Source organism: Saccopteryx bilineata, chromosome 2 (assembly GCF_036850765.1).
Source record: "Saccopteryx bilineata isolate mSacBil1 chromosome 2, mSacBil1_pri_phased_curated, whole genome shotgun sequence".
Taxonomy (NCBI): domain Eukaryota; kingdom Metazoa; phylum Chordata; class Mammalia; order Chiroptera; family Emballonuridae; genus Saccopteryx; species Saccopteryx bilineata.
In genome coordinates, this window is record NC_089491.1 from 303,174,240 (window position 1) to 303,195,802 (window position 21,563).

General features: G+C 39.4%; 1 protein-coding gene across 1 annotated transcript; it reads right to left on the reverse strand.

The window, feature by feature from the left end:
• Window positions 1-3,211: 3,211 nt before the first annotated feature.
• Window positions 3,212-10,532, reverse strand: LOC136323318 (apolipoprotein R-like). Its single transcript, XM_066255146.1, has 4 exons — window positions 10,334-10,532; window positions 6,100-6,270; window positions 4,145-4,320; window positions 3,212-3,601 (listed from the first exon to the last, which is right to left on the reverse strand). Exons 1-4 carry the CDS (start codon window positions 10,467-10,469, stop codon window positions 3,464-3,466), a joined length of 621 nt encoding a protein of 206 aa, XP_066111243.1. The 5' UTR covers window positions 10,470-10,532; the 3' UTR covers window positions 3,212-3,463.
• Window positions 10,533-21,563: the final 11,031 nt, after the last annotated feature.

Sequence of the window (21,563 nt, forward strand, 5' to 3'; positions counted from 1 at the left end):
AAAGAGGAGAGAAAAAAAGGGATGAACAACATTGTATCAAGGATCAAAATATCATAGATTGATCAGAATATCATAGATTATTTCTTAACAGCACTGGATGGGACATAACAATGAAGAAATACCATCAAAATTCTGAGAGAACCCAAACTTCTACATATAAACAATCTATCAATTAACTGATAGAAAAACAGATATTTCAAGATATTTAGGGACTCAAAATTATTTCCCAGGCACCTTTTCTTAGGCACCTTCTGAAGGATCTGTTTCAGAAAAAAATTAGGAAATAAACTAAAACAGATAAAGACTTGGAATCAAAGTAGTAAAGAGATCATTAAGGGAGAGATCTAAGATTTAAAAGTAAACAGCTCATTTTCGAATCATTGAATAATGGGCCTGGGAAGGAAGTCTTCTATAAAGATGGTGGGAGGAGCATTGAATTGAAGCAGTATCTGACATCTCTGAGAGCTAAGAAATATATGACTCTACTATGACCTAGTTATTGGAGCATGTAGCAGGAATCAGCAATAGGGACATAGAATAGTAAACCAAAAGAATGAGATAAATTATCAGTGCCATAAAAATTAAAGAGTTGTCTTATAAGGAAATATATTCATAAATCACTGCTTGGTTTACCTTGGCTTAGCAAAGATAAAAATTGACTTAGTCATAATAATGTAAACACTAAATATTAATTTAACCAAGGAGTGGAATGTAACAACACCATGGGCAAAGATGTCAAAGACCTAAACTCTATTCTCTCTTAATGGTAAGTCAATACATATGTTTAAAAATAATAAATACACAGAGAATGAGATTATATAGAAGTATGTAGATAAATATCATAAGAAAGAACTAAAGGAGTTGAAGTGAATATTTGAGAGAAATAAAACCAAAGGATGAGATTAAGTGGATCAGAATACTAGAGTTTTCATTATAAATCCTCTTGGATTATTTGATTTTTAATAATTTGCTTGTGTTACTTTAATAAAATAGTAAATTATTAAAAGACAAAGTTGCATAAATAATAAAGGTTTAATACGTAATTTAAAGCCATAAAGATAAGTAATCAATAAAAAAAATTAAATGAGATCAAGCAATAGAGAAGAGAGAGAGAAAGTAGGAGCTAGACTGATCATTTTGTAGCAGGAAATCAAAATATAATATATGGCCTAAGCCTGACCTGCGGTGGTGCAGTGGATAAAACATCGACCTGGAACATTCAGGTTACTGGTTCGAAATCCTAGGCTTACCTGGTAAAGGCACATATAGGAGTTGGTGCTTCCTGCTTCTCCTCCTTTCTCTCTCTCTTTCTTTCTCTCTCTCTCTCTCTCTCTCTCCCCTCTTTCTCTCTCTCTTTAAAGTGAATCAATAAAGTAAAAAAATTTTTAAATATAATATACGCTTTAGAGATAAAAAGTCAAATGATATAGTTTATATATCCTCTTCAGAGTGATTAAGTTAATCAGCAAAAAATCTCAAAACAGTAGGATTGAGGCACAAAAAGAGAAGCATTTTACTTTTATTTTTTATCAATCCATTTGTAAGGTTTTAATTCTTGTTTCCAGATGCCTGTATTACTTCTATAATTATAATTGTGTAATTAATTTGAAATTAACAAAAAAATTGCTACTTAATTTACATCAGGGAGGAAATATAGAAAGACTCATATTTCAGAGATTTCTCTAAATCATCTCTACAGTGTGGTGCCCAAACCTAATGTGTGGTCCTTCGTTTATCTGAGTACATTCATACGTTCCTGGATATGAAAGCTCTGAGACTAAGGAAAGATAGAGATCTAAAATGCTTTCCATAACAAAGAGAAATGGGTTTCGGGGTAGTTGGAGCACGAGTGGATAACATGTGTCAAGGAGAGACTTGAGGCAGGAAAGTGGCCGACCACACAACCCAGAGGCCGACAGGGTCATGGAGACAACGTCAACCAGAAAATACTTCTGGTGGCAGTGGAAGGCAATGGTCTTTTACCATCACAGTTATGTAACATCCAATGTGAAAGTCCAGTCTTGTTGTAGCCAACCATATACCCCTCTGTTGACTCTAAAACTTCAGTAAAAGTCAGCAAGACAGCTTTCCTGAATGACTGCTATTTTGCAGTAAGCAAGGAAAAAAGGTGATGTTCTCTAGTATTGATCAAGATGCTGTGGAGAACCAGAGGCCAGCCACAGTAGGCAAGGATGAGTGAGAATGCGATTTTAGAGGAGGCGCAAAATTGGAAGAAATGAAGACTATCAGCCATACAAGGCTCCCAAGAATGTCCAGATATAAGAGGGACTCATGACATAAGCTCTGCTCAGTCCCTTGCATCCCTTTTACCATTTCTGCGCACTCCTCTGCTGGCTTCTCTGTGCTTCGGTTTCTAATGGTCACACCTTCTACTCTCTTGGCAGCATGCCCCTCAGGCTGCTGGACAGCTTTGACCCCACACAGAGAGAGTTGGATGTCCTAGGGGATTCTGTGTCCCCAAAGTGCTCCTTTACCAATAACTGACTGGTATAGTGGAATGAAAGCCCAGCTCCTTTGTCTGAAATTGGAACAAAATGTAAGCAGATTTATAGACCAGCATTCCCTTTGGGACAAGGCTAAGCCACCCTCTGTAGGACTTTGCCTGACCGCCCTGCTACACTCCTTCCTGTTCTGTCCTGCTCATCCTATCCCCTTTCTCACTTCTTAATAAATTACTTGTATGCGAATCCTCCTTTCAGTGTCTGCTTATGGGAAATCTAATTTAAAAGAGACACTAAAGCAATTTTAATTGAAATATTTAAAAAGGGATTAGATTGAATTGAAGGTCTTGGGCATGCCCAAGAGGAATGTTTGGGTTACTCATAGATCAGGCTTTCAAAGACTTTTAAGCCGGTTATTATATATAATAAATATACAACAAATTTATATTCAATATAAAGAGGAAGTATGAATTTGTTCCAGAAAAATAATGGTGGTAAAATAGAGAGAGAAAAGAGAACTTGGTGGAAGAGGTGATATTTAACCATTGAGGAATGAGCAGGAAGTGAAGATGTAGGTAAAGACACCTCAGACAAGGCATGACTATGTATTTTCAAGGACCACATATACCCTGAAATATGAGAGAATAGAAAAGGACAGTAATCAGAGAAACATTAGGAAATGATTCATAGAGAATCCTAATTTTCTATTACACAGAAATCAAACTGGAAACAAAGACACTGGATTTTTGACAGGTGATTATTTATTTCTATATTCCACCAAATCCAGGAAAGCAGAAGCGTAATCTAAGTTAAAATATAAATTATCAACAGTTCCACATTATGAGTGTCACCAAGAGTGCCCTAAATCAAGTGTGGGTTTTTTTTTTCAGTAAATACTAGTATTTAAGGAACAGTAGAGTTGTGAATAAGAGAAATGTACCTAATACTTTAATGAGGGGAAGTGAATGTGCTGATTTCTAACTGGTGTTCTCCTTTGAGGCTTACTCTTCTTGCTTAAGTCGTTTAATCTCCAGAGACAGTTTATACACTTCCAGGGCCATTTTCACGTCCTCTGGGTTTGGGAGACACTGCAAGAGTTGACTGCCTGCTAGCACTTGTTCACAACCATTGTGGACTTCCTGAAAGACATAAAAGGATGGATTTTGAGAGACTTCTCTTCAAACTGAGAAATTAGAAGATTCCTTCAAGATGCCTCACTGATGATAGCAAAATTGAAGTATCAAGACCTTCCTCAGGACTGACATAAGAAATCCAAGATACTAGGGTCCAGACAGATGGAGCAGGGAAGGAATGGTGCTACTGAAGACGCTCGGGGGACCTCTTCAGGGACAACTGAAGGAATGGTTTTGATGGTCATGCAAAAGCATAGCATTTTTGGTAGAAAAATACAAGGCTGGGCCAGGTTACCTGATTCTTTGGAACCTTCTCCTCCTATTTAGAGGCGTTGTTCTTCTTGCTATTAAATACAAGAATTAGAACTTGCCTTAATGAGCTCAACAAGTGCTTTGAAGGTGAAATTACTGATTTCAAAAATGATTTAAACAGCTCAGACCTGAGTCCCGACAAAAGTCAGATTTCATCAGTGTTGGATGGGACAGTGCTCTGGAGCAGGCTACCACTTGTAGAATGTGATGCAATGCACTGGAATGTGTGCCACTTACCCACTCACACTTGGGCACTTCTGGGTACCAGGTTCTGTTTTCTGAGCAGGTGATACTTTGAGAGCTCACCATGCTATATCCAGGGTCACACTGGATGGTGACATTTTCAGGCTCAACATATAAAGCCTTATCCATAGACAGTTTTCCATTTTCTAACTTTGGTTTCAGACACAGAGCTGTTATGGAAACACAATTTTGATCAGCTGGTGATTGTCAGAATAAGTTATTAAAATAGTAGAGAATAGTAAAGGCTGAAAAACACTAATAAGAAGTTATATCTGCATGATGAAAGTTGCTCTTCATCTCTATTTATTGTATTATTATAACAATAAAACTAATAATAATTTGCATGCTACTGTCAACATAAAACACTAGCATTTTTATCTCCACTTTACTAGAGAGCAAAATTAGGTACAGGTCATTTATGTGACTTGTCTATAGTTGTACAGCTTTTGGGTGGCATGACTATGATATAAACCAAAATACTATGGTCCTAGAGTCTTGGTTTTCAAAGCTACTATACCTCAAAACCTTACTCTTTGAGTAACTCTAAGTATGTAATTTTAAATCGCATACCCTTAATATCTTCCTGCATTAAATGGAGACAGTGGAAAGAAATTAGTCCCTTGAGTTGCTGTTTACAGTGTGATTTTTTTTTAAAAGGCACACCTAATCTTGGTGGTCAACCAGAAATCTCTTAGAGGTCAATGTTACTATGAGAAGATTGTAGCAGAAACAGAAGCATACATACTGGACACTTGAATTCTGACAAAGGTAGCATTGCAGAGCAGTGTGGAAACTATGGTCCATTTAATAAGTGGTGCAAGGTTTATTGATTATTTCTGGGGTAAAAACAAATTTTGAATTATACTTTCTACCATAAACCCATAGATATTTCAAGTGGATTAGGCGTATCAATGTGAAAGATAAAACAATAAAGGACTGTACAATAACATAAGAGAATATATTTTTGTGACCTTGTTGTAGGTAAATATTTCTTAAACAGGACACAAAAAGCTTCAACATCAAGAAAAAGATTAATAAATTGAGCTAAACTTGGATGTAGAATTCTTGTTTATCAAAACTAGAACACTCATACACTGCTGGTGGAATGTCATTTGTTGCAAACACTTTTGAACAAAATTTAGTATCATCTACTAAAAACGAGCATGTGCATACTCTATGAAACAGTAATTCTACTTTAAGTTTATTCCCAACAGAAATGTTGGCACATTTGTACCAAAAGACATACACGAGAATGTTCATAAGATCATTATTCATAGTAGCCTACAACATAAAAAGTCAGACTTTTATAAGATATATAAAATGTGGTATGTATTTATACAAAGGAATATTATACAGCAATGAAAATGAATAAACTATCATTAAATGTAAAAATATAAATGATTTCTTAAAACATAATGTTGAGGAAAGAAGCCAGGTACAATAAAGTAAATGCATGATTTTCCTTACATAGAGTTAAAAGTTGGCAAAATTAATCTGTAGTGTTAGAATAATGACCACCTTTGGGGAATAAATGAGTGAACACATGTGGAACACTTCTGTGGTTTTGGTAATACTAGTGCTTCTTGACCTGAGTGATAGTTTCATGGGTCATTTTACTTTATGAATATCATTGACCTGTGCACCTAAGATTTGTGCATAGTTCTGTAGTACATCACATTTAAATTAAAACTTTTATTAAAATAAAGCAAAAAGTGAGCCTCTAGATTACCTCTGAAAACATACACATTGGTAACAGTGGGATTAACTGGGTGATGGTTCATACTTTTAAAATATTATATCATACACATGTATTAATATTAACTACATGAAATGAATAAATACATAAAATATAAATTTCTAAGTGCTGCCTCTGGCTGGGAGGATACTCTACTATAACTTTTGTGGTGGCTCTACCTTCCTAGCAAGAGCATCAGTAAAACTTAAGTTACCTTTACAATGAGGGGCTGGGGATGACCACTGTGAATTTTTGCAGGTGATTTTGGGCTCTCCAACCAGAACATATCCTTCGTCACATTCATATTGCACCACAGTTGTGAAGGAGAAAAATGAACTCACATCATGATGGAATCCATGGTCAATGCTAGGAAACATACGGCAATCTTGAATGGTGGAAAAGAAAGATAGAAAAGAATGAGCTAGAGTTTAATTTACTTAACAATTTAAATTGAGGGACTCCTCTCAATAGAACTAAGTCATTAAATTTACTGATGAGGCATATTTCATTTCCTTGACAATATCACTAGAAAAGATTTGTTGAATTTTTCACCACGGTGTTAATCATTTTATATGTTATACCATTTAATACTCACACTAACTCTTTTTTTTTCTTTTTTTTTCACACTAACTCTTTAAAGTAGTATTATCATCATGCCCATTCTAGCAAAAAGAAAACACAAAAAAGGTGAAATAGTCTATATAAGTACAAGTGATGTGAATAAAACTTAAGAATTAGAACAATATTCTTCTTGTTACATGCAATGTCAAGTAATACCCCCAAAGTGAAGAAGTTAGGTGACTCATAACCAGTTAAAATTAAATTTTTTAAATAATAATATTTGAGAAAGTATTTTTATAACGCTTCTGATATCCTGTGACCACTGCCCCTGGCCCCAGATGAGGCAGATGCGTGTTTCTCCTTCACATTAAGAGAAGAGTTGTGAAAGAAACTGATATGTATCCTTTCATTTTGGAGGGAACACTTGCAGGATGTCAAGTGGCTCTGATGGTGAGAGCAAGGGACAGATTTCTACTGCTTTGAGATTTGCCTGTATTCCTCACATTACTCATAACAAAGGATAAGTAAGTATTTCCCATGGATTAGAACTAGGCTATATTGAGAAAGACAGCCATGGTGGAGTTGTCTTCAGGCCTGTCCAAATGTGCAACCTGAGGTAGGAGGAAGGCTTCAGTTAAAACAAAACAAAAAAAAAGATCTAGGAGTCACCAGTTATCTAGGAGATAGGAATTAGTAAGATTAGCAAGTGATCAACCAGAACCAGAGGTGGTTTGACGATACCCTAGGAATTGCAGTTGGCAGGTCCTCAGTGATGATGCAGTACCCACAAAAATAAACAAACAGACTGACATGAGAGAGAGAGAGAGAGAGAGAGAGAGCAAGCTTTAGCCACCCCTGAGGCTAAGAATCAGCTCAGATCAAGGCCTGTTTCCCTTACCTTGTTCCTCCCAAAGCTTCAACTCTGGGCGCTTCAGAAACACAGTAACAGTAATTCAGAGGTAAATTCTGTTTAATTCATCTATGTATAAGTCAACAGGTTTCATGTAGCCTTTTCTAAACTTCAGATTAAGTACCTCCACATAAAAAGAAAAATAGCTCTTAGTTTTTATTAGTAGACATATATATAGAGATCTATATTAGGTTTTTCAGATAATATTAAGAGCCACACTTGCAATGTGTTTAGAAAGATAATAGTGACACCACAAAACCAGTCACACAAGTGCCAGAAGAGTAGGATAGGAAATGAGTTCGAAAGGAGAAGGAATTGCCCTGGCTTGTTAGCTCAGTGGTAGAGCATAGGCCTGAAGTATAAAAGTCCTGGGTTCAATCCATGGTCAGGGCACACAGGAGAAGTGACCATCTGCCTTCTCTCTCTCTCTCTCTCTCTCTCTCTCTCTATTTCTTTCTCTCTCTATTCCCCTCCTGCAGCCATGGCTCGAGTAACTCCAGTGAGTTGTCCTCGAGAGCTAAGGATGGCTCCATGGCCTCTGCCTCAGGTGCTAAAAAATGGCTTCATGTTGCAACAGAGCAATGCCCCAGATGGGCAGAGTGTCTCCCCCTAGTGGGATTGCCTGGTGGATTCCAGTCTGGGCACATGCGGGAGTTTGTTTTTCTGCCTCCCCTCCTCTCACTGAAATAAAAAATAAAATAAAATAAAAAATAAATAAAAGAGAAGGTGTGGACAGAATTGAGGACTGGAGTATTATGGGAAAGTACCCAAGAATAAGTTGGAGATCATCTTGAAAGATGGGTGGGATAGCTGGTAAGATAGTAGAAGCAGCCTGATCAGTGGTGCAGTGGTGCAGTGGACAGAATGTTGACCTGGAACTTTGAGGTCCCTGGTCCAAAACCCCAAGGTCACCAGTTTGAATGTGAGCTCATGGCTTAAGTGTGGGATCACCAACTTGAACACAGGATCATTGACATGATCCCAAGGTCACTGACTTGAGCCCAAAGGTTGCTGGCTTGAATCCCAAGGTTGCTGGCTTAAACAAGGGGTCACTAGCTCTGCTTGAGCCTCCCGGTCGAGGATCAATAAAGAACTAAAGTGAAGCAACTATGAATTGATGCTTCTCATCTTTCTTTAAAATATCAATAAAAGAGAGAGAGAGCCAGTAGAAGCAGACAGTGAGCAGAGTCTCTGGCATCAGAAGGGGAAGCAGAGTCAGAAAAGGAGATTCAAGTCAAAGTTGACAGGCATTAAATGCCATTTCAGAGGGTTAAGGTCATAAACAATGGGAAGATTTGAGGGAACAGAAAAAAAGAGGAAACAGAAATATGAAGACATAATTGAAAGATGTTGACAAATTTGATAAGGCCTCTTCTGCTACCTCAAACTCGAAGAGAGGAGAACTCAGAGACAATGTTGGGGGCCTGAAAATCCCCTGAGCAGAAAGTTCTTTATGCTGTACTGACTCTGTAATGTAATTAGTGCTATTCTTTAATAGTGTTCATGCATGTAAGGTGAAAAATCACCCTTTGCTTAACCTGTGGTGGCCCAGTGGATAAAGCTTCGACTTGGAATGCTGAGATTGCCAATTTAAAACCCCAGACTTGCCCAGTCAACGCACATACTCAAGAAGCAATTTCTGTGAGTTGATGCTTCTAGTTCCTTTCCCTCAAAATCAATAAATAAAATCTTTAAATAAATTTTCTAAAAATCACCTTCAATTATAAATTATTCCTTGATAAACCCCTGCTTTCCCCCTCACCACTCTGGGTAATAGAGAAAGTATGGCTTCCACACTTTTAAATCAATCTGCTAGCTCACATAAAAGCATTCAACTATTATTGTAGAGTCAGGATTTTTCCTCTAAGCTATTCCAAATCCTACATTTTTATGCCACAAGAGCTGTTTCTAGGGATTGTGCATATAAATATCTTTATTATGAAAATTAATCCTCTCAGGTAAAAAAATTAGGCCCTGGCCAGTTGGCTCAGTGGTAGAGCATTGGCCTGGCGTGCAGAAGTCCCAGGTTCGATTCCCAGCCAGGGCACACAGGAGAAGCGCCCATCTGCTTCTCCACCCCTCCCTCTCTCCTTCCTGTCTCTCTCTTCCCCTCCTGCAGCAGAGGCTCCATTGGAGCAAAGTTGACCCGGGTGCTGAGGATGGCTCCATGGCCTCTGCCTCAGGCGCTAGAATGGCTCTGGTCGCAACAGAGCAACGCTCCAGATGGGCAGAGCATCACCCCCTGGTGAGTATGCCAGGTGGATCCCAGTTGGGTGCATGCGGGAGTCTGTCTGACTGCCTCCCCATTTCCAACTTCAGAAAAATACAAAATAATAATAGTAATAATAATATTAACTAGCACAAGAGGAAAAGATTTTGCTTAAAGGGCATTTCCATTTAAATAATAACATTTTCCATGAAAAAAATAACAAGTTAATTTCTATAGCAACAGACTTTAGTTCTGGGAGATTCTCTCAAACCCTTTTATTTTTGCTTTATTTAATTTTTTTTCTACATTTCAGTAACAACGCCTTACATTTATATAATGTTTTGCAGTTTTTGAAGTGTCCTATATTTTACTCTAGAAAATTTAGTGTTTGTGATAACACACAATATTTTTGCTTTACTAATGGAGTGTTTTTCCAATCAATCACTAAGATTGTAGTAAATGTGTTTTAAGCGGTTTGGAGCATTTAAATATAAGAAATTGATTTGAAAATTAAAGATTATTTCCTGCTAAAGTAGCCTCCCAAGAATTTTAATATAGCAACACAATTATTCTAAACAATTTCTATCTTGAAAATTTTCTTTTATATTTTTAAAATTCTTCATTTTTATTAATAACCTAGTTCCTGGTACTCTTTTTTAATGGTTGTAAATTACCGGCATTTGACTACATTTAATGAACTGTGGTCTGGTATTTTTCTCCATATCATAGAGAAACTACTGCCTTTCCCCCCATAACCACTGTACTCACCACACAGGGCAGAAGGGCACAGCAGTAAGGTCAAGAGCCCAAGGCAGTACAGGGATGGGAGAATGCTCTGCAACTTGGGGGGCATGGTGCAGAGTCTCAGAGGTGCCACAATGGGGCTCAGCATTCCCAGACGCATTGAATCAAGATGAAGAAAAGTTCTGTAAAGAACTGTTGAAATGGTGCCTAAGACAAGGAACTCAGCCTTGGCAAAGTCCCAGCACTGTATCACTAAGGGGAAGAGGCCATGGGAGTGACAGACCAGATGCTGAGCACAGATTGGCTGTCAGGGCAAGCCCATTGGTTTTCCTCCTTGAGAAGAGTGTGGAGCTTGATGGAGGAGCTCTCTGCAGTATTGTACATATTTACTCTTGGAAAAGAATTTGCTGCTGTTTAGATGGCCCATGTAGTAAGTTTCCTTCTGGATATACACGATCCCTGTCTGAGTAAAGAAAGGTAAAAGGTACCAGGATTGCAGGTCCTGATATACAAGGTATGTGGTGGGCTCTACAAGAGTTACAAGTCATAGCATAAAAAAATAAAACATCTGAGAAACAGTACTTGTCCAAGAAAGTGTGTTTTTTTAATTGGTGGTATGAATTGCTCAGAGAATAAATTTTTTTAAGTGTAGAAAGTTAAATTTCTCTCTAGTTAGCCTATGGTCTAGTCAGAACAGACTAATATAAGTCTATAAGTGTAAAAATATTCAAGAATCTAGTCAAGACCAGGTGGTGGCGCAGTAGATAGAGCGTCAGACTGGGATGTGGAAGGACCCAGGTTTGAGACCCCAGGGTCACCAGTTTGAGCGCGGGCTCATCTGGGTGGGCTCATCTGGTTTGAGCAAAGCTCACCAGCATGGACCCAAGGTCGCTGGCTTGAGCAAGGGGTCACTTGGTCTGCTAAAGGCCCGTGGTCACATATGAGAAAACAATCAATGAACAACTAAGGTGTCGCAACGAAAAACTGATGATTGATGCTTCTCATCTCTCTCCATTCCTGTCGGTCTGTCCCTATCTATCCCTCTCTCTGACTCTCTCTGTCTCTATTAAATAAATAAATAAATAAATAAATAAATAAATAAATAAATAAATAAAAACAGAGACACCAGATCTTTCTCTTCAAAAAAAAAAAAAGAATCTAGTCTAAACAAAAAATATTCTTATAGTACTTCAGTGAGAACTTCTTTATTTCTTGAGTCTGCTGATGTACATAACACATGAAATGATCCACTTTATGAAACTAGTTTAGTATGGGAATTCTTCTAGTGTGTGTTTGCACAGAAAAAGGATGCACTGGAAGTTAAATGCTTGGGGACAATGAGCTAAGAAGGAAGGAAGATTTAGTATGATTTTTTTCCTTTTTTTTTCTTTTCCAAGTGAGAGGAAGGGAGGCAGAGAGACAGATTCCTGCATGCCCCCCCAACTGGGGTTCACCCAGCAACCCCTATCTAGGGCTGATGCTCGCCCATCTGAGGCCATGATCGAAACCTAGCTATGTTTAGCGCCTGAGGCTGAGGCTCCATGGAGCCATCCTCAGTGCCCAGGGCCAATGTATTTGAACCATTTGAGCCATGGCTGCAGGAAAGGAAGAAAGAGAGAGAGAGAGAGAGAGAAAGGGAGGGGGAGTGATGGGGAAGTAAAGGTGGTTTCTCCTGTGTGTGCTGACCAGGAATCAAACCCAAGACATCCACACACTGGGCCAACACTATCCTACTGAGCCAACCGTCAGGGCCTAGTATGAGTTTTCAAAGAGCTAGATCAGGGGTCTCAAACTCAACTCAGCATGTGGGCCACAGAGCAAGATCACAGCCATTTGGCGGGCCGCACTAGGTCTACAAAAGTCAACTGTTACGCAACGCTTTTCTCACTGCAGTTGAAAACAAAAAAAAAACAGTACAACAAGCACAATCATACATGCAGTTTACTCAGTGTCACAAAACGACCAGAAACTGTAGTTCGCATCACAACTGCTGTTAACTAAGCTAATATCTAGCTAGGATGCTAGAGAAATGAAAAATACATGTAGGCCCCTAGGCTTCCTTAATTTTATCCAAAATATTTTGAACTTCGTGGATTAGTCTGCGGGTCGCACAAAATTGTTCGGCGGGCTGCATGCGGCCCGCGGGCCACGAGTTTGAGACCCCTGAGCTAGATGATGCTGGATCCAGAAGAAGCCCAGCACTTTGCCTCTAAGCACTAAGAGACAAATAAATGGAAGGCATACTTGTTATTCTTTATGAATTGTTAACCCTAAGTTTCCCTTGACCATCTGACACTGCTTGGCTTTTCATCAAAGTCATTTCCTAAACTGTCTCCTAAGTGGGAGAGATGAAAATACCAACCTGGATTCTACATCTTGCCTACCAACTATGGATATCTATGTTTATATATATAGTTGTCTAAATCTAAAGAGTAAGCTCTAGAAATTGTCCTGAAGTGATCTTCGCCACTCAGCTGACCTGCAATGACTGCTACATACCAAAAATAACAAAAATGCTTACCTCTCAAAAATAAATGAGTAGAATTGCCAAATATTACCAAGCAAAATTCTTTGGAATATTGAAGGAAGCATAATTAAATTTCTACTTCCTAGAGAGAAGGAAAAACAAATCGATCCACCAAATGGTTATTTCCTTTAGAAAGAAGAACTGCAATAAAGAGAAGTAATTTAAATGATTAACCAGAAAATTGCTTTTAATCTTTCAGCCTACAGTGTTCAAGAAATTTAAATAAATTAGCCCTGGTTGGTTGGCTCAGTGGTAGACTGTCGGCCTGTATGTGGATGTCCTAGGTTTGATGCACCGTCAGGGAACACAGGAGAAGTATAAACATCTGCTTCTCCACCCCTCACCCTCCTTTCTCTCTTTTTCTCTCTCTCTGTCTTCCTCTCCTACAGCCATGACTCAATTGGTCTTAGTGAGTTGGCCCTGGGAGCTGGGGATGGCTCCATCACCTCACCTCAGGCACTAAAAATAGCTTGGTTGCCAAGCAACAGAACAATGTCCCCAGCTGGCCAGAGCATCACCCCATAGGGGGCTTGCCAGGCAGATCCCAGTCTGAGTATATGCAGGAGTCTGTCTCTCTGCCTCCCCTCCTCTCACGGAATTAAAAAAAAAAAAAGAACTTTACATAAATAATCATAATTAATATTCAAAAAACCTATGGCATAGCTCTTACCTTTCTCACTGGATAGAGGAAATAGGTTCAGACACATTAAGGGAACTGACCTCAAACTTCTCAGATAATTAGTGGCTAAGCCAAATTCTGAACCCAAGACTGGTTTTAAAACACTAGCTATTTTAATATCAAAAATATTTCCACTTTCTGGCCAATATTGGCTTTCTGTTGGGACACTGAGCCAGCCATTTGGGAGTAAATCAAGACAGTTGGGCCTTATCCAATGGTATGTCCACCTACAAACACTGCTAGTACTGCAGTTAATAACATACACCTGGGCCTTCTCCAGAGAATGTGCTGAAATGACCAGAGTATCCTCATCCTAATGCACCTAGAAAGTTATACCATGCTCCACAGGACCAACCAATGCCTAACTAATATTGGGATACAAAAGCTCTGATTCCTTGCCTCAAGTCTAGACAATTCAGTGGTGCAATTTACACTCAGGTGTTCATTATGGATCAAGTGAAGGTTACACAAGCTGAGAACACATCCTTGCTCAGCTCTTTTCATTCCCTACCATGTTGCTTTATACCCTTAGAGGTTTTTTCCCCCCTAAACAGCACACCATCAAAAATTTACATACATCTGAATTCCTTCTGGAAAAACTGAGTGAAGACAGTTGGTACCACAAGTAGACCTAGAAAGCAAACTTTAAGAATAGAATTCTAGAATTGGATCACCCACCAGCCAACCAGCAATCATGACTTCAACATTGGTGATAGGTGACATACTGATAGCCCAGGCTTGCTATAGCACTGCAATCATGAACATTTTCACGTGGTAAGCTTTCATAAGGCACAGATGGAAGAAGAAGCACTGGCTTGTGCAATATCTCTGACATTTGAGAAGGGCAGTGCTAATAGCAATAATGGTTGTGAAATTGGGTAACTGAGTACCACTAATACAGGCTTAGTGCCCCTTAGCTTTAAGTGAAAGATCAAGGCAATTAACCACAATTTGAATCCAAGTGTGAAAGCCAGAGGTCTCCTTATCAGTATTTAAAGAAACTTGTGTCTCCGGTAGCCAGGAGGCTAATAATCATGCTAAAGGCCAGGCTCAGGATATAATCATAAAAGAATAGCAGAACTTCAATAAAGTATGAATTCTTAGCCTTAGCAAGTCTTCTACTAAAAGACAGGGCCCTTATAGCAGGGGTGGTGCCTTTAGACTTGGCATGAAAGTATCTGAGTAGATACACTACAGAAATTTGAACCCCAGATTCTCCTATACTCAAAAAGCCTATGTAATTGGCCGACTCCCCTTTGTTATAAGATAGTGCCCCTATTATTTGAAGACCATGCAAAAGGATCAAGTATGTTATATATCTTATAAGGTTAAAATTGCTCACCTCAAGATCTGCTCACACCTTCCCTCCAGGCATCGGACCAACAGCTGGTATTAAAACTCAGCATGAATGAACTAAGAATGTGCTGGACCTGCTGTGGGTGGATAGGACTCATGTGCAGGATCTGTGGGACCTGCCTAGTATGTGTTAGCTGTTGGAAGAGAGTGCCTAGGAAGAGATCTTAAAGGCAGATAATAGAAACTTTGTCAAGTTGGCACCCTGTCCCATAACACAGGATTTAATACCCTGGCAAGTGATCTGGAGTCAGGTTTGATATGTTTCTGTGATGCTTCTGGAAACTTAATAAAAATTACAAGTAATGTTAAATGGTGTAGGATGCCAGAACTGCCATGGCAGACTAAGGAAGTGATCCAAGACTCAGAGAAGTAGACAGTGTGTTCCATTTTATTTTTATTTTTTTGTATTTTTCTGAAGTTGGAAACGGGGAGGCAGTCAGACAGACTACCGCATGCGCCCGACCGGGATCCACCCGGCATGCCCACCAGGGGGTGATGCTCTGCCCATCTGGGGCGTTGCTCTGTTGCAACCAGGGCCATTCTAGCGCCTGAGGCAGAGGCCATAGAGCCATCCTCAGTGCCCGGGCCAACTTTACTCCAATGGAGCCTTGGCTGCAGGAGGGGAAGAGAGAGACAGAGAGGAAGGAGAGGGGGAGAGGTGGAGAAGCAGATGGGCGCTTCTCCTGTGTGCCCTGGCTGGGAATTGAACCCAGGACTCCTGCACGTCAGGCTGACACTCTACCACTGAGCCAACCAGCCAGGGCCCAGTGTGTTCCATTTTATAAAACCAGAAGACCCACCAGCTATTTTCTTCATGAGAACCCTGAGGATGTACCATCTACCAAGGCAATAAGGAATGCACTAGTGACAGGCACCAATATTACAGGGGAAACTCAACTGTGACTGGGGAGACTTCATTATCGAATGTGGTTGCCTGGTAGCAGTGAAGCTTATAGAATCCCGGGAGAGCAGAGCTAAGTGGTAGCATTTAACCTTCAGAATTATTGCAGAGCCAGAGCTAGGGTGATGCAAGAGATATACTTAGGAGGCAAAATGAAAGAAGGCACTCATTCTCAGGGTTGTGCAAGTGCTGAGCCTGAGAACAAGTGCCTCGTAGGGCAGCAAGTTTAGGATGCAGCCGTGGGAGAGGACATCCTGACCTGTAGGAACATATGAAGAGGGTTAACAAGCTATGGTGTTTCTTATAGTAAGGGTCAGCTACCATGGGTATTGCTATAATCAAAAGAGATCTAAAATACAATAGCCAAAGGCTAAAGTCAGCCACTCCAATTGGAAAGTCATGATCTCTTTGCCCAATAGTTTTTTTCTTGATATTTTTTTCACAAGTTTTCAGACTGAAAGTGAGGACAGATCCTTATGATGTGTCCTGTAATCCTTAGAGACTTGTTATCTGAGCCCTAGGAACATAAAGTGTCATTGTGAACCCAGTTAAAACAGGAGCTACAGGAGACAGGCGATCATGTTTATCTCCCATGATCCACTGGTTTTATGGACTCAGTAAATGGTCATTTCTGTGGTATTCATGTATATAGTAGTTTGTAGGACTCTCATATTAGTTCTCTGATCTTTGGAATGAGAGCTATCAAAGTAAGAAGACAAATATATATACAAAATATCTACAAATAATAGCACTGAATGATGCTCTTTATTCAGCAATATACATTAATACTAGAAGTCCCAATTAGTGAAATAAGGCAAGAAAAATAACTAAAAGGTATATAGTTTGGAAAGGAAGAAACCAAACTTTGTTTATTAGCATACAACGTAATTGTTTATTCAATAAAATCCAAAGAATTTATAGAAAACTTGCTAGAACTCATAAATTTAATAAGATCACAATGTAAATTATCAACATATTAAAATTAATTGCATTACTAAATTCTAGCAATGAAAAAATAGAAATTAAAATTTCATTTTATTTTTAAAATTTTAATTTATGTGTTTTTTTTTAATGAGATATACACAGACACACACAGAGACAGGAAGGGAGAGAGATGAGAAGCATCAACTCATGGTTGCCACACCTTTTTGTTCATTGACTGCTTTCTCATATATGCCTTGGCCCAGGGGCTCTAGCAGAGCAAGTGACCCCTTGCTCAAGCCAGTGACCTTGGGCTCAAACCAGTGACCATGGGGTCATATCTATGATCCCATGCTCAAGCCATGGACCCCGTGCTCAAGCTGGTGAGCCCATACTCAAGCTGGATGAGCCCATGCTCAAGCTGGCAACCTTGGGGTTTTGAACCTGGGTTCTCAGCTTCCTAGGCTGATGCTCTATCCACTGTGCCACTGCCTGGTCAGGCAAATTTTAAAAGTCCTACTATTTCAAGAGCAATATGCTGGTTTACAAAAGCCATTTTTAAAGACCACAATTTTTAAGATTATTTTTGTAAAACATTGTCAAAATGGCAAAAGGATAGAAATGAGGACCAGGTCACCAGTTACCAGTGTTAGGGATGTGGGCCAGGGGAGAGGAAAAAGTGTGAATACAAAGGGGATACTTCACCAGGGATCTTTGAAGTGATGAACTGATTCTGTATCTTTGATTACTATAGTTTTACACAAATCTACACCATGATGATAAAAAAAAATAAAGCATAGAGCTATATACATGCATTGAGCAAATATCAATTTTCTGATGTTATTGATATTATCATAGTTCTCTAAAGTATAACCCCTGGGAGAAACTGGGTGAAGGGTGCATGAGACTTCACTGTACTATTGTTGTGACTTTCTGCACCTCTATAATTATTTCAAAATAAAAGTTTTTAAAATGACACAAACTCTATATGGTGCATGATAGTTGAAAACTCCAAAACATGGCTGAAAGAAAACAAGACAAAATTTTTAGAAGCTTAAATAAATGGAGTGATATACTGTGTTCATATATTAAAAGGCTCAACGTTATTAAGATATTGATTCTCTTCAAATTGATCTAGAGATTCAAAGCATTCCCAAACAAACCTTAGCAAAGGCTTTGTAAAATCTGATGAGCTTTTTCTAAAATGTAGTATGCGGCTAAGGCAAAGAATAAGGAGAGCCAAAACAATTTTCAAAAGACAGAAAACTTGAAAGACTCAAAGTTCTTTTTTTTTTTTTTTTTTTTACAGAGACAGAGAGAGAGTCAGAGAGAGGGACAGACAGACAGGAACGCAGAGAGATGAGAAGCATCAATCATCAGTTTTTCGTTACGACACCTTAGTTGTTCATTGATTGCTTTCTCATATGTGCCTTGACCGTGGGCCTTCAGCAGACCGAGTAACCCCTTGCTTGAGCCAGCGACCTTGGGTCCAAGCTGGTGAGCTTTTTGCTCAAGCCAGATGAGCCCGCGCTCAAGCTGGTGACCTCGGGGTCTCGAACCTGGTTCCTTCCACATCCCAGTCCACGCTCTATCTACTGCGCCATCGCCTGGTCAGGCTGAAAGACTCATAATTCTATTTCAAGACTTACTATAAAGGTACGATGAGTAACACATTATGGTTATGACACAAAATTGGACTTACAATTTATGAAAAAATTAAGTCCAGAAATACAATAACTAACTATATGTGATTAATTGATTGTAGACAAAGGAACCAAGGTAATTCAGTGGAGAAAAGGGAAGTCTTTTCAATAAAATGTACCAGAACATTGAACATCCATATGCAAGAAAGAAAAAGAAATGTGCTTTACCTCTAACATTTTACCTTATTAATTTTTAATTAGAACCAAATTTTTATCTCATGTAACTTTATACACTCTGTATTCATAATATAATTGTTCAGTACATACAGAAAGCAAACCTCTGAGGGAAATACAAGATGAATTTGTCATAAAGAAGGAAAGCATTCCACTTAAAACAAAAAGATAGGTGTACACGCTCTACTTTCTAGGAATGGGTGCAATCATTTCAAGAAAGAGAGTGCTCTCAGTGCTCACAGTGCGAAGCAATGTTGCAGTGGAAATAGGCCGAGGGGTTTCGGGAGAAGCAGAAAAGCAGTAATCTCCTCATTTTGCATGGTAGAAATTCAAGTTACTAAAGAAGCAGGCAGGAACTGGAGGATTCATCTCAGAAGAAACTGGTCAGCAACAGAGAGGACACCAATAAGCACTGATATTTGGGGATTTCTCTGAATTTGTTACTGTAGAAGCTAAGCTGTGGAAACAAAAGCAGAAGTTTATCTCTCATTCAACAGTTCAGAGGCAGAGGCATATTCAGATTGGTCAGCATCTCTGTCCAATGAGGTCATCCAGGGGTCAGGTCTCTTCCTCTTCCTTGTTCCAACATCCCCCAGTGTATTGTCCTCATCAGCGTGGTGGAAGCTGGTGAGCCACCACCCAGTCAGCATTCTAGTTTTTATGTGGCAAAACAGGAAGTGGAAGGTTAGCAGCTTCCTTTTTAAGAATGTGGCTAAGATTCTGCACAAAGGGAGGCTCTAGTTAATATTTAAAAGAGTAAAAGTAGGTCTACTACTTAAAACAGCTGGGGAAAAATGGATATTGAGCAACAATTTAGCAGCATCAGATACAACTCCAAAAGCATAACTCACTTTTCAATCTCCCCATGTACACGGAACTTAAGTCATTTTACATAGGCCTCACCCTTTAAAATCAATGTATAACCTAGAATCAGCAGCAGAGGAAGTTTACAGAAAGCAGAATAGAACTTACAAAGAAACTAGTATTATCATTCCCTGAGATAAGTGAGTAGGCATTATATCCTTAAAAATGGAACCCTTTTTTTAAAAAAAAAATGAAGGGAACATTTTTTTAATTAATAAAATAATTAAAATACAAAGTCAAGGAAATAGCCCCAAATAACGTGGGGGAGAGGGGAAGTAGAGGTGATGATATAGGACACTAAAAGAAAATTATAGGATTGACAGAGTGTAATATTTGACCAATAGGATATTAAAAAAGAAAGAAAAGGAAAGAGTGAGCGGTAGTAAGAGGGAGAGGGGGAGACATCCTCAAGAGGGGAGCATCACAGAGGGAGGTGTTGTTGCTGAGAGGAGCTCCACTCCTCTGACTGCCTTCTGCAGGTGCGTGGAACGCAACTATGATTTGTCCTCCTGATGATGAAGATGAAGGGGTAGTGGGAGAGGTGGAAGGGGGAAGGGAGTAAAGAGGGACAAATATATGATGACGGAAAATGATTTGATTTTGAGTTATGTGTACACAACATAATCAACAGTTCAAATGCTGTAGAAATGTCTATTTGAAACCTATGTACTCTTATTGATCAATATCCCCCTTTTAAATTTAATTTTCTAAATAAAATTTTTAAAAAGAATAGAAATAAAGAAAAATACTATACTATCAATAATAAAAATGGCTCTGACTTCTCAACTGGAATATTGAAATCTATCAGGGAAAAAAGATATTATTTAAAAGTTCTAAAAGATAATTACTTTTAACCCTGTTTTCTACTACCAGCCAAATTATCAATCAAGTATTTGGAAAAGATTGTTTCAAATATGTAGGAGCTCAATATTTTATTTCCTGTGCATCAATTCCTAGGCAGCAACTTGAGGATATGCTGCAATAAAATGAGGAAATAAATCAAGAAAGAGAACATGATTTCAAAAACCAAAAGCAGATGGTCAGGAAAGCGAGTATACAGACAAGAGAACCTCCACTGCATGTCAAAGTGTAGCACTGTCAAATTCCTTTCAGTTTACTGGGCCTCTACCACTTTGGCACATGCTGGCACACATGTTCCTCAGTGTCTGCTTTCTTTGCAAACCTCCATATTCCTACCCTGGAAGTTACTTCAAACAGTCCTATAAGTGCCACCAACCGGCCTGCAGTATGGGTCAGGTGAGCTGCAAGCAAGCTTCCCCAGTGAGGGGAGGGAATTAGCGAATAAAGACTGAGGTCTTCATCATCAGGAGAATAAATCATAGCTGTGTCCACACACCTTCAGAAGGCAGTCAGCATAATTGAGCTCCTCTCAGCAACAATGACAACAATCCCCTCAGTAATGCTCCCTCTTGAGGCTGTCCCCTCTTCTCCATCTTACTTCCCACTCACAGTGCTTTCTGGAGCCACTTCTCAAGGACACTTAGAACCCTCAAATCCTCGCCTCAAGAGAAACTCAAAATAAACATGAAACTAAAGGATGTCCTAGTAGCAGGAGCAGTTATGGCATTTAAGACCATGGATAACAATTCAAGCCCCTTGGTGATATCTGTAATTCAGTGAAAGCCTGCTATATACCATTGCCTTCTTAGAATATGTTTGGGGAAATTAAAAGAGGTCAATGTCCACCGTCAGGTTCTAGGTACTAGGGAAAGGCAAGAAAGCCAGTGGAGCTGAAATAGGAGTAGAAAAGAGATTTCAGAGAAAGCAAAGTTGGAGGAAATGGTGAGTGGAAGGACTAAAACTTTTGAAATACCTCAATATGAAAACAATTTTTTTTTTTCGTATTTTTCTGAAGCTGGAAACGGGGAGAGACAGTCAGACAGACTCCCGCATGCGCCCGACCGGGATCCACCCGGCACGCCCACCAGGGGCGACGCTCTGCCCACCAGGGGGCGATGCTCTGCCCATCCTGGGTGTCGCCATGTTGCGACCAGAGCCACTCTAGCGCCTGAGGCAGAGGCCACAGAGCCATCCCCAGCGCCCGGGCCATCTTTGCTCCAATGGAGCCTTGGCTGCGGGAGGGGAAGAGAGAGACAGAGAGGAAAGCG

Excerpts from the sequence above, each read along its gene's own strand:
- LOC136323318 (XM_066255146.1), bottom strand. The coding sequence starts at position 10,469 with ATGCGTCTGGGAATGCTGAGCCCCATTGTGGCACCTCTGAGACTCTGC. Across the intron at positions 6,271-10,333 it reads GTGCCCTTCTGCCCTGTGTG|ATTGCCGTATGTTTCCTAGC; the intron begins GTGAGTACAGTG and ends CCACCATTCAAG. Across the intron at positions 4,321-6,099 it reads CCCAGCCCCTCATTGTAAAG|CTCTGTGTCTGAAACCAAAG; the intron begins GTAACTTAAGTT and ends TTTCCATAACAG.